The following is a 13,381-nucleotide window of genomic DNA, read 5'->3' on the forward strand; positions in this document are numbered from 1 at the left end:
CCCTAGACAGTTTTATGCCAGTCTCTAGTACTTCCAGTATGCTTAAAGAGACAAAAAGTGGTACTAAGCTGGCAGAGAATGAAACAATGCCTTCCCGAAGGGAAAGTTTCCAGAGCCACAGCAAGAGAGCAGATTAAGTACTGCTGGCACAAGAAACCTTACAACCCAGGCCCAGGTGACAGAACACTTTTTCAAAACGTTTCAGTTTTGAAGTGTTACTCAAACTTTCATAAAAAAGCATTTCTGTGAAAAAGGCTGGTGGGGGAAAAGAAATTTTCCCTTCTGGAACAAAGGGTCTTCATTAGAAGAACATAGTATTGAACTGTATTTGGGTGCCAGAAGAAAGAAGTCATAGCGCAAGCAGAATTAAATTTGGCAAAAATAAATCAAAGAGGAATAGGTTCCTTAGTATTTTCCTCCCTCCTCCGAATTCCTAATGGGTCCACCCTCTACTTTTGGAAAATAACTTTGTTCCCTTCTTTAACTATTGATCTAGAACAGGGTATTCTAGCTGAAGCCAGAGACACCTTTATGAATTAAAAGTGTGCAGCTGGAGAATGCTTTGAGTAACTTCAAAGCATTCCCTCCAAGTGATTTATCTTGTCTAGTATGCTTTCCTCACAAGATTACTTTAAAAGGTATTTTCTCCCCAAGCTAAGCTAGTGAAATAACAAAAAGATTAAGAAAATTGTGACAAACTTGAAAGAAACAGCACTAAACCACATTTCTACAGATCAAGTACCCAGGGATCGCCTAAGCACAGCAGGTCACTAAGGGGGGGATGCATTAGAAGAGCAGAGATATTTAAAGATCTTACTTTCTCACTAGAGCTGCTACTAGATAGCACCCAGCTTACTTAGAGTTTGTATTCAGGTGTACTTTACATGCACAAAATCACTGAATCAGATAGAAATGCATCATATTCTTAGAACTTAAGCCACCACCCACATTTTCAACTTCAACAAACAATTACCATAAGTAAGAGCTATAGAAGATGCATAAAGTAACAAAGCCAGTCTTAAGATTATCTAGTGTGTGAGCTGGAAGATTTATCAGGGTTTTAATAACCCAGGTAAATAATGTGTTCTGTATAAGGGATCTACTGGCAGTCTTGCGCTGCATGGCTCCCACTTCCACCACCAGTGAAAGAACTAGAAGATACACATATTGCAGGTAGGACAGTACTATTACAGAGATGCTGTCACTGTTCTTTAAAATGGCACCAACGTTCGCCATAATCAGTCACTGCAAAAATATTCTAATGCCATAGCGATTTAAACACTGTATCGTTATCAATTAGTCAGCTATGAAAGCATTGAAATGTCAAGGTGGACACAGCTTTGACTGAAGGTTTCAGTCTGGTTGATCTGAAAATTCTCTAGACATTCACCTTTTTTTTCTCTCATTAAACCAATTGATAACTATCTTCGAAACACTCACAAATGAGTTGTCAAAAGCATACACTGAATTTAAAAATAAGTGACCAAGTTCATTGGAAATTTATTTCAGGAAGATCTGGCTATGCACACTTGTCAGGTATTAAGGGTCTATAAAGTTAAAAACATTTGAACTGCTGGGTACAACCTGTCACAGGGCCATACTTAGCTCTATGTATTGTTGTGACAGCCGTAGAATTTGATATTTTGCCAAAAACTATAAGTAACGAATCATCCTTGTTTCCTCATCAAAATAAGGGTCAACATTAAAAAAAAAGTCTATTAGCAAAACCAAACAAACTCTTATTTGCTTTCATAGCAATTCACACTTGCCAGAGAACACAATTAGAAGCCACCATTTCAAACGCAGTATCTAGTAAGAACTAAAGTTAACACAGAAACTGCGTTCAACTTAGTCAGACATCTGGCACATAAAACATGCTCTTGGGTATAGTGACATACACAGAATGATCAAAGACCAAAAACTGGAAGGCACACCAAGATATCATGACTCGTTAAAAAGCCATACCTGTGGGTTTGATAAGGCAGTTGTGTGCATGCACACGCCTAAGTTTTATTCTAAAATTTCTAGGTTTGTATTTGCTTGTCACAGAAATACAAGCTCTGCTGCTTTTTTTTAAAAAAATTGTATTTATATGTACAGAAAAAGTAAATTATGCTGTTTAAAGAATTCAACTCACCTGCTGCAAAGAAGAATCCTGTGAGAAGCCAGTTTCTTTAAAGTCAATTTCATCATCACTGGAAGAATGAATGTGGCAGGTAGTAACCTATACAAAGGAATTCAGTCATTTGCATAGTATATGATGAGTGTACTGGCATTATCTGCCTGGATCTTCAGTTTCATATCAAAACAAGAAACTGATTTATTTTTAGATTTCCCCGACTGCTATACCACATAAAATTCCCTGGAGTATTTCAATAGCATTAACATATGCACGAGCATTAGATACCCCAAAAAAGCCAAGGCTTTTGGCCACTGCAGAATGACTATTTAACACAGAAAAGCCAGTCTTACAGCTGACAGTTGTCTCAAACATGAGACTAAACTCATGTCATGTCTTTGTACTGCATGGAATATATCAAATAGCAAGCGAATCAGTTGTCACCAAAACACTATGTTATTTACAGAGATCCTCCTCCTTTCCCATATATAAAATATATTAAAAAATTCAAGGAAAACTGTCTAAGTAAATCTACAGGATTTACAAAAAGACAAAAGAATTAAACTTCAGAAATCCATAACCAACGTGTACTTGCGGAAACAAACATGGAGTTGTTGCCACAGCAACTGCTGTTTAAAACATTAGCTTGAAAGAAGATTTTTTTTTTTTATTATTTTATTATCTGACATAGAACTAGTGGCACTAGTTTGTTCAGTGACTACCATCTAAGCAACGTGCTCTTGGAAGTACTCATCTTCAATCGGTACAGCACTCCAAAGTAATTTTAGCTGAGACAGCAATTAGCTAAATAACAGTAGCAACAGCTGACCCTTAAGACCTATTCTATGAAGGATCACTAGTATAAAGCAAACCTACAAATGACAATTTTTACTGTACGATAATATATTGCATTATTCTACACACTCCTACAATTCCATGTTACATATTCTCAAGTGAAGTCAAGCAGTTCGTGAATTCCTTGTGTTTTCTTAAAAAAAAAAGTCTATACAAAAGGAGTACAGAAACGCATATAAGGCTTCATACAAGACTGCCACATTTCTGTGCTACAGTCGGGACGCATATGCAAGAGAAATTAAAGCCGTTACCTCAGGTATGTTGTGCTTTTATGCTTTTTCTTCTGTTGGTGTAAGAGTTAAAAAAAAAAAACTGGAACTGCTTTATTCTTGTACATCTACCATTCAGTCCTGCACTGCACTTTGCATACCAGAAGTGCCCCGACTTAAAGTTATTGACTTTCTGAAGGAAACCTGACCCATTAACACTAAAGCTGTCAGCAAGTGGGAAAAATAGTAATAAACCAAATTCTCTCTCTGGGCTTGTTGTGTCTGGAGAAGTCCAATGACATACTGATGGAAGACATCAGATAATGTATATCAAATGACAGACCAACTCCACTGAAGGTTAGTGTGCTCACTGTAACTCACTGTATATTTATGAAAACATTCTCGCAAAGCCTGCATGCTTGTCCTGCTTTCAGCTGGGACAGAGATTATTTTATTCTTAGTAGCTGGTGCAGTGCCGTGTTTTGGCTTTGATGCGAGAACAACGCTGATAGCACACTGATGTTTTTGGTTGTTGCTGGGTGGTGTTTATACTAAGTGAAGGACTTTCCAGTTTCTTGGGCCCTGCCAGCCAGAGGGCTGGGGGGCACAAGAAATCAGGAGGGGACCCAGCCAGGACAGCTGACCCAGACTAGCCAAAGGGATATTCCACACCATATGACATCATGCTGAGTATATAAACTGGGGGAAGAAGGAGGAAGGGGGAGACATCTGGCATTATGGCCTTTGTCTTCCCGAGTAACCGTTACGCATGGAGCCCTGCTGCCCTGGGGATGGCTGAACACCTGCCTGCCCGTGGGAGGTAGGGAACGAATTCCTTGCTTTGCTTGTGTGTGCGGGTTTTGCTCTACCTATTAAATTGTTCTTATCTCAACCCCTGAGTTTTACATTGCTTTCCAATCCTCCTTCCCATCCCTCTGGGTGGGGGCGGGGGTGGTGTGAGCAAGTGGCTGCATGGTGCTTGGTCGCCGGCTGGGGTTAAGCCACAACAATGCTTCGACGTAGCTACAAGGCATGCCGTAGTTACAAGGCACTCCGCACTCCGCATCACAGCCCGTGCAGCCCTACACACCACCCCCTTTCATGTGGGCATAGTTTGAAACAACAGAAGTTAGTATACTTAATCATTTACAACTACAACTTGTTGTGAAAAGGACACCCAAACCCAAAATTATTTAGCTTTGGTTACTACTAATGAACAGGTTAATCCTCAGTAGAAATCCTGCCCTTACTGCTGTACCAGAAACAAGCCCAGGACTCTTAACTAGACATAGCATCTTCCGCCCCAAACTCTCTGTTTCGGAGCCAACAGGACACAAGGCCCAAGTAACTGCTCTTGTTTTCTGACAGCCGCTGTAGTTAAAGCATAAACCTGGAAGGAGGAACTAGCACTACTCCTCCCTAATAAATAGCAGAGTTGTGCCAGGGAAGGGAGTGGGAGTGACCACTGAAAATTGCAGCAATTAGTTCTTTACTTAAAGCTCTCCCTATTGAGAACAGTTGCTTTCGAACACCCACACGTGGCACAGGCACTTGTCACAAATAATTCATTCTATCTAATACGTGGCTTTTTTGCCTCATTTCCTGGTAACACTGAGAAGAATCTTCTGAAGAGAAAGGAATTACATGGTGATTTTTAAGGCAACCGTGAATGATTAGTCCTCTAGACTTACTTTTAGGCTTAGTGGTGGCTTATTATCCTCACCTGGTCTTTAAGTATACCTCATGAACATTTAATATCATTACTAGTATTGGAAGGATGCCACAAAGATACATTTGAAGTCATAAAGTCTCCTGTACAAATCTAACATAAATTGTATAGCATTCTTCACAGTACTAGCATTAATGCGCCCTGTCTAAAGAGAAAATGAACAATTACTCCACACTTGTTTAATCTTCAGCTAGGTAAATGTAAGCGGGTAAAGCTTAGCCAAGTACTGCCTGCCTTCTACCAAAAGGACAATTAGCAGTATAAAAACAAAAATAAGCTTCCTGTGAAGTCTCTAAAGTGTTTTGGGGAAACTGAGATAGTTCTGCTACATGCTTACCTCCAAGTCTGCCGTGAATGTTGTTTTACAAAAACATACCAAGAACGTTTTTGAAAGACAGAAAAGGAGAAAAAGAATGAAAGGAATAGAGTGTTGACACATTTACAATCAACATCCCTGATGTAAAACTGATAAAGAATAGTCTCATGGCAGCAGCAGCAGTTCAATAACACATGAGAGCCCAGGACCCACACCTTGCTCTGTTACAGTAAAAGAGCTTTGCTGAGCACCAAATGACTGAAGCATTGGAAGTACTCACAAGATCAGTTATTTCCACAGCCTTCACACAGCTAACTTATTTACATCTTTTTTAATGACCTTCACATCCTAAGAGTATGCATACACATAAAGACCAGATCATCTCAGCTTAGCAAATCCAGTAAGTTGACTGAAGATGATAAAGTGTAACAGTAAACCACAGTTCTGTCATTCAGGTCAGGAACCGGGCGCTCAACTATTTTGTCACCCATGACTAGATCCTGCTCAACAGCAGCTTGCTTAGGACAGAAAAACCATGAACCACGTAAATAAGTCTGCTCATCTACCCAGCAATAAATTTTCTATAGATTAGCCATATATTAAGAAAGGTGTGCTTAGGATATCGAACACCCACACTTTAAAAAAGGTATATAATTTTTCAGGTATAAACATTAGTTCTGGTAAGCTGTTTTAACCCAGGATGCTTTCATCAGCTTACAGAAGAGCTCAAACTCTCCAACATACCAAACTGTCCAGGTTTTCAGATAGAGAGAACGGGTCTGTGGAGACCAAAGCACAGATCAAAAGCAAGAAAATACGGGACAGTATAACTGCAAGTACTGTGGGGTTATGCTTTCAGGACATATCCATACAATAACCATAACTTAAACTTGACTCAGTAAAACAACAAGCTGAGTTTTCCAAGAGATCTGTCTTTTAGTATCTCCTACGCCACACCGTACTACCCACTACTGTTTATCATTCTACTAATCCAAGGCTCATGAGACTTGATCATGCAAGCAGGAACAAAGTCTATAGGTTTAGATATTCAAAGACACAGTATTTTCCAGATGGCATTTTAGATATAAGAATTTGTTTTAATAATCCTTATTTCTATTCATCTGAGTATTGTTGAGTTTGGAGATGTTTTAAATGAAGTTTTTACTGTTGTTACATCAAGTACATCCAAGTAAATGACCGTGTATCTAGAGAGCTAATTATCTTACAAAGTTAAAAATCACCTTAAAATTCCACCTCTTTAGATGACCCTTCTCTTGGTCTTGACCAAGAAGTAGTTTCTAACAAGAGGAACACACTATTGTGCAAGCACTATGAACAAATTTGCATTCAGAGCCTCCTGGAAAAACTACTATTTGTACATGATTTGGTCTTGCCCACAAGTTGCACAGTTCCAGATTAATCTCCTATCGCTTCTGTTGCCACACACATCATGTTAGCACTATGTTCCAGTTGCTATATTATGTTGAAATAGTAAATTTAACCATCTATCAGCCTTACAACCCAATTAATATAGGAATGAAGCTAATGAAGCCACGTGCAAAGCATTCCTGGAGAAGACAGGTATATTCAAATTCATTAACCGTCCTTGACATTGGAAACAGTCTCTGCTTATTAAAGTCTCCCAGTGATTACTCTTAAACTGCATGTTGCTCACGATTGCACAAAACCTCTTCATACTTCTACTTAAGTTTAAAGCTTCTTTTCCATAACTATTACCACTACTGCTGTGTGCAGGAGAAATAGCACATGTGCACTACAAAGCCCACAAAGTTACTTAGGCAACGTCAGTAACACGTGCAGTGGGATGCAGGTAGCATTCTCCCATTAAACGTATATGCTTATTTACATGCAGTAGATAGAGCAACTAACACCACCTCCTGCAGTTTTAGTTTGCAGTTTTCAAGCAGACAGGAGCTTTCAAAGACACCAACTTGGGGTTGTAAAGAAATCTTCCTTCTTGATGATCATCTGGGATGAGCTATACAAACTGAACTACTGCAAGATTCCCGTACAAGATATTAATGATATGGCTTTAGCTGAAGTGTAAACTAAAGAATTTCTAGTTCCACAGCTCAGCAGCTAGACGCACCTACTAACACAAGAACATCGTAGTTGGGAAGACTGGTTGTGCTGCTGACAAGAAACAAGGGCCCAAGTAAACTGCAACAATTTTGCTACCTTACCCATTGCTACTTACCAGGTCCACTGTATTCCTCTTGTTAGTCTCTCCTAACGAGCTTGTGCAGAATGTCTCCCATCGCTCTCTGACCTCCTCAGGAAGCTCTAGCACAGGAAACAAAAAAATCCCAATTTGATACTATTGACAACAGAGCATCACTTAGTTTTTAATTGTAATCTTCTGCTCTACCAGAAGTACTGCAAAGAGCATACACATCCCTCCTAAATCCATGATTACTCCATCTACCAAACAAGTCCAAATTAAGCAGGTATGTATCTTTTCACATTTATTTCAGAGAGACTTCAGCAAAGGTTTAAGGATGGTAGGTTTTAAATTGAATACATCAATAATATTTTCTTCTTTTATCCAACAGCTACCTTTTAATTTAAGTTTGATTTACAGAACCACAAATAGTCAGGGTTGGAAGGGACCTCTGGAGATAGCCTAGCCCAAGCCCCCTGCTAAGGCAGGTTCACCTAGAGCAGGCTACAGAGTCACATCTAGGCAGGTTTTGAATGTCTCCAGGGAAGGAGACTCCACAGCCTCTCCAGGCAGCCTGTTTCAGTGCTCCATCACCCACAAGGTAAAGAATTCTTTCCTCTGATTCAGAAGGAACTTCTCGTGTTTCAGTCTGTGCCCACTGCCCCTCATCCTATTGCTGGGCACCGCTGCAAAGAGCCTGGCCCTGTCCTCTCAGCACTCACCCTGGAGAGATGTGTGTGCATCGATGAGACCCCCTCTCAGCCTTCCCTTCCCCAGGCTCTGGGCGCTCTGTCCTGCTTTCAGCTGGGACAGAGATTATTTTATTCTTAGTAGCTGGTGCAGTGCCGTGTTTTGGCTTTGATGCGAGAACAACGCTGATAGCACACTGATGTTTTTGGTTGTTGCTGGGTGGTGTTTATACTAAGTGAAGGACTTTCCAGTTTCTTGGGCCCTGCCAGCCAGAGGGCTGGGGGGCACAAGAAATCAGGAGGGGACCCAGCCAGGACAGCTGACCCAGACTAGCCAAAGGGATATTCCACACCATATGACATCATGCTGAGTATATAAACTGGGGGAAGAAGGAGGAAGGGGGAGACATCTGGCATTATGGCCTTTGTCTTCCCGAGTAACCGTTACGCATGGAGCCCTGCTGCCCTGGGGATGGCTGAACACCTGCCTGCCCGTGGGAGGTAGGGAACGAATTCCTTGCTTTGCTTGTGTGTGCGGGTTTTGCTCTACCTATTAAATTGTTCTTATCTCAACCCCTGAGTTTTACATTGCTTTCCAATCCTCCTTCCCATCCCTCTGGGTGGGGGCGGGGGTGGTGTGAGCAAGTGGCTGCGTGGTGCTTGGTTGCCAGCCGGGGTTAAACCATGACACTCCCTCAGCCCTTCACCATAAGGGAGATGCTCCATCCCCTCATCTCTGCATCCTCTGCCAGCCCCTCTCCAGCAGTTCCCTGTCCCTCTGGAACTGGGGAGCCCAGCACTGGACGTGGCACCCCAGATGTGGCCTCACCAGGGGAGAGCAGAGGGGAAGGATCACCCCCCTCGACCTGCTGGCCACGCTCCTGCTGCCCCTCAGGATCCCACTGGCCACCTTGGCCACATGGACATGCCCTGCTGGCCCATGGGCAACTTGCTGCCCACCAGAACTCCCAGCCTTTCTCTGCAGAGCTGCCTTCCTGCAGGTCACCAGCCCTAGTCTTACTGCATAAGGTTGTTCCTCCCTAGGTGCAAGACCTCACACTGGCCTTTACTGAACTTTCTGCAAATTCATTTCCTCAGAATTTGGTAAAGAAAGCCATTAGGCAAACTTAAGACCATTAACATTACCTTTAATGAGCTGTTGTACTAGTGTACTGTTTGGCCCCTTATCTGTACTATGCACAATACAGTTTGCTATCCTTGTCAGATGACCCATATAGCCATGCCGTCTTCCTCCTTCAGCCCTGCAAGAAACAAAAGGAATTTAACTGCCTGCACTCAGAGCAACTGTGCTATCATATTTCGTTATAAAACCTGCCAGAGTCAAGAAGTTAGAGAAGACAAATAGAGTAGGTGTTCTTAAGCAGAACACTTGCATCCTAAAACCAAGAGGTTCACAAAAATACTCAAGAATTTAAGAATCCAACTGGTTTGGCTACATTGAGCCAGCTTCAAAGACTTAACAAGCATGTAAACTACCAAGAAGGAAGTGCAGAGTTTCTGAACAGGTTATTTCTGCTTTCACATTTGTGTGTGTGGGTAGAAAGAAAAGCATACAGCATTACCAAGATAATGACAAAATTAACAGATCCACAATTTTTAGGAAATTTCTGTTGCTGAGAGCATTTCTCAAAACTCAAATTACACTGAATGGTCTCTCAGAGCTTTGAGCATATGATCAAAAGTTAAATTCTTAAATCCTAAGCACACTCTACTATTGCAGAGTTTCTTAACATTACATTTAGCATACAGAGCTGAAATGGCATGAACAACTGAAATTTAAGTTAGGATCATTGCTTTCCTGACGTTTAGGAGTGACATTTAAGTGAACACCAAAGATACAATTACAAGGCAATTCAAAGATTTTTTTTTTTTTCCCTTGCATACAAAGATATAACAGAACTGCTTTGTAGAAACAGGAGCTACCAGTTTTTAGAGTACTTAGGAGTTGCTATGATCAACTGGAACTGTTCTAGATCTGACCAAAGAGCTAAAGTGAGAGCTCCAACCTGGACTGAATTTCTAGCATTTAGCTGCAAGTTAACCAGATATTTGCGTGTCAGCTTTTCAAGGTTATGTGCTTTTAATATAAAATAAGATAAAAATCAAGTAAGACCCACTCAATTGGCTAGACAAAAACCCCATGACTGAATTTTTTGTAAATTGGCAGCAGTTCAGCAAGTAGCTTATGCTATGCAAACACAAAATCACATTACTTGATCTTCCACCACCATCATCACCATCTCACACAGAGGTAACTAAAATTATATCAGTGCTAGATGTCACGAATGAAACAGTATCACATTGCTCACAGGAGCAAACTGACAAAGAGATTCCAGTCTTGTTTCCTTGACTGCTTAAGCAACAAGTCCATTCAAAACAAGCAACACATGATGATGGCAAAGGTTATTTCTAATACAGGATATACCATAAAGAACATTTGTATTTGACAAAGTGGATTGAATAGTCACTGCCTAGCCAGAAAGTCTAGAATATGATTGTATCCTCTGTTAGCAAACACTTATTAATCCCACTGCATCAAACAGCTTTTTACTATGTCAGGTTTTTACCAGCAGAAAGCATTTTAGAAAACTCCATTTCCTGAAGCAGCGAAGGTAAAAGTATTTTTATCTTAAAGACTTATCTTTTATATTTGGAGTCATACCCACAAAAAATTGGATTAAGGGGTGAATTACTTAGCCTGATTGTTTCTCGCCAATCAATTCTTTCCAGATAAAAGCACCATCTGAGGTTTACTACAATATTTTCCATATTAGTATTTGCAAATGTGACACTACATGTCTAATTCACCCATATAATAAGCACTTGATCAAAAACATTCTTATCCAACCAAAGAATAGTTTTAGGTTGGATCTACGGAAATAGCCTTCCATACGTCTCTCCTATGAGAGTCTAGATCCTGTTAAACTTGGCAGTTCTCTAACCTCAGGAGAATATGATAGAACACATTTGGGAACACATGTTTTCTATAGTTAATAAATTAAGCCACATTCCCTTGCTTCATACCATCCTCTTCACCTACTTCAACACCCTTATTTTCAGGTCAGTTACATTAGCCACATATTTACTACCTGATTCACAACAAATAGGAAGAGGAGTATTCTGGGGAGTAGAACTGTCTCAAATAACACACTAGCAAACCAGCAACACTATCTCAAGTCACCTAACTCAGTATTTTGACAGGTCAGAGCTAACATTTACTGTTCAGTATCTCCTGAGCCAAAGGAGCTTTCTGAAAGCTGTTTTACCACCCCAGGTGAAGACTGACTTTTTTTTGCTCTTGTTGTGAATACAGATAATGTTAGCTTCTGAAATTTCCATCCTTTCACAAACACACACACTTTAAAAAGTTAGTCCGTGCTGCGGACTTGGCTTTTACTACTTAGGAGTCTGTTGCTCCCCAGTACGTAACGTGCCTTGATGTGTTCCTAAGTTTTCCGTTGCTTACTGGAGAGAAGTACTGCCTGTCCTCTCAAAACTTAGGGTATGTTTCTGTACTTGATGATGGGTAGACTTCAAAGATCACAGTAATATCTTATACATGGCAAGAGTGACAAACTACTGTATTCTCAAATAGTCATGAGAAAAAGCATTAGAATGCTACCAAAAGCAGTACAAGAGAGCACTTTAATCCAAATATTAACATAGATGTGTTTTTAGGACTGGTCAGATGAGTTACGAATTGGCCATACATTCATTTCACAATTCAAGTCTTATGCAGGTAATTGCAGGGAATGAGAAAACTAGTTACTCACTGTTTCTTCTCATTCATCTCCCATGCTTCAAGTATTCGTTCTATTAATTGGCACTTAAGGAAGAGCTGTCAAAGAAGCAAAACATGCTTAGCAGCAGTAAAGTGGAACACTTACTCATTTTACAATTGATTCTAACAAATACTAAAGTCTTACAAGACAACCAGTTCCAGGTTCAGGATAAGTCCTTTCATTATTAAAGGGTTTAAAGTTCAGAAGCAGCAGTCAGATCCCAACCAGAAACCTAAAAGCTAAACCTGTATTAATTCTACTTCTCCTTATAGCTGCTGAGTTGTAGTAGCATGACGCTATTGAAATAGCAATTTTAATTCTTAACTATGCAATTTTAATACTTAAGAGGAACAACTTCAAGGAAACTAAATACTTGCAGCTCTGCACGCGTGCTCACTTTGGGACAACAAAACTTAAAAAAAAAATATTCTTGTTCATCATACACATAACTCAAGTAAAATTGGGGTATACTTTATGTAAGAGTAACTGCTACGATAGCCTGAACACAGGAGAACTCAGGAGATTCCCAAAAACCCCACAACTTACATGCTTCAGTAAGAGATTGTCCCCAGTGGAATCCTGATCTGTAATTGTGCCATTTTCTGTGCTTTCAAGAGGACTTGCAAGAATCAATGCAATACAGATTTCTACTTGAGTATGCAAGAAGTTGTTCCACGTATACTTAAAGAACATGTCCTGAAAAACAAATTCAACAAGGTTTACAGAAACCAAGGATGTTTCATTAAACATAACCAGTAGACTCACCCCAACAAGTTATCTTAATGACCACGCTAGAATAAATTCTTTGAGTTTTACAATAAGTATTACTGTGCAAGCAAAATTTGTGACCTACAAAAAAGTTAATTCTTGTGCTGGCTGTTACCTGAACACAAGCACCACACTATCATACTGGATCAGAACAAGAACTCAGCTGTAACTGGATTTATCCTGGGGGTAAACAATAACACACTTTCAAAGGACAAAGGGAGGAACGACACTCCCCACTTCCACTCTTTCCGCCAGCTACAGCCCAGAGGGTCCCAGAGTCAGAAGGGTTATTTATGACCTCAGTAGCCCTTGACATGTTTCTTTTTCCACTTTACCTTCTAGCATCTACAATACCATTATACTGTGCTCCTCATTTCAGTGAGATTCCTTACAAAGTCGTATTGACCTGTTTTGAACCAGTCATCTACTAATTTTATTCTATTACAGCATGCTACCCCAGATAATCTAGCTGCAGTTTAAGATTAAATGCCTTACACAGTAGAGAAAAATAATGAGTTTGGATATGTTTAGTCATTTAGTCATGTTCCCAATTCTCCACGTTTTTCCTTTTAAACACAGTAAAGACTTTTTTTTAAGCTTTATGTTGAGTTTTTAGACTACTTACTGCAAAATTCAAATGATTGCTGTCACTGGTAAAATGAAATTAGTTATGGAAATGAGTGCAGTGATTGGAACAGTATTAAATAATTT

The 13,381-nt window shown here is 40.1% G+C and overlaps 1 protein-coding gene across 11 annotated transcripts in view; it reads right to left on the reverse strand.

The window, feature by feature from the left end:
• Positions 1 to 13,381, reverse strand: part of PPP6R3 (protein phosphatase 6 regulatory subunit 3) — a 64,203-nt gene that overhangs the window by 18,481 nt on the left and 32,341 nt on the right. For all 11 annotated transcript variants that reach the window (XM_027810482.2, XM_055722154.1, XM_027810479.2 and 8 more), the window contains 5 exons: positions 12,449 to 12,598; positions 11,894 to 11,958; positions 9,246 to 9,361; positions 7,447 to 7,532; positions 2,138 to 2,224 (listed from right to left, as the gene is read on the reverse strand). In XM_027810482.2, the coding sequence (XP_027666283.1) occupies positions 2,138 to 2,224; positions 7,447 to 7,532; positions 9,246 to 9,361; positions 11,894 to 11,958; positions 12,449 to 12,598 (504 nt within the window). The remainder of the gene's footprint in view (positions 1 to 2,137; positions 2,225 to 7,446; positions 7,533 to 9,245; positions 9,362 to 11,893; positions 11,959 to 12,448; positions 12,599 to 13,381) is intronic.

The sequence above is a fragment of the Falco cherrug genome, chromosome 10, assembly GCF_023634085.1.
Source record: "Falco cherrug isolate bFalChe1 chromosome 10, bFalChe1.pri, whole genome shotgun sequence".
NCBI classification, from domain to species: Eukaryota; Metazoa; Chordata; class Aves; order Falconiformes; family Falconidae; genus Falco; species Falco cherrug.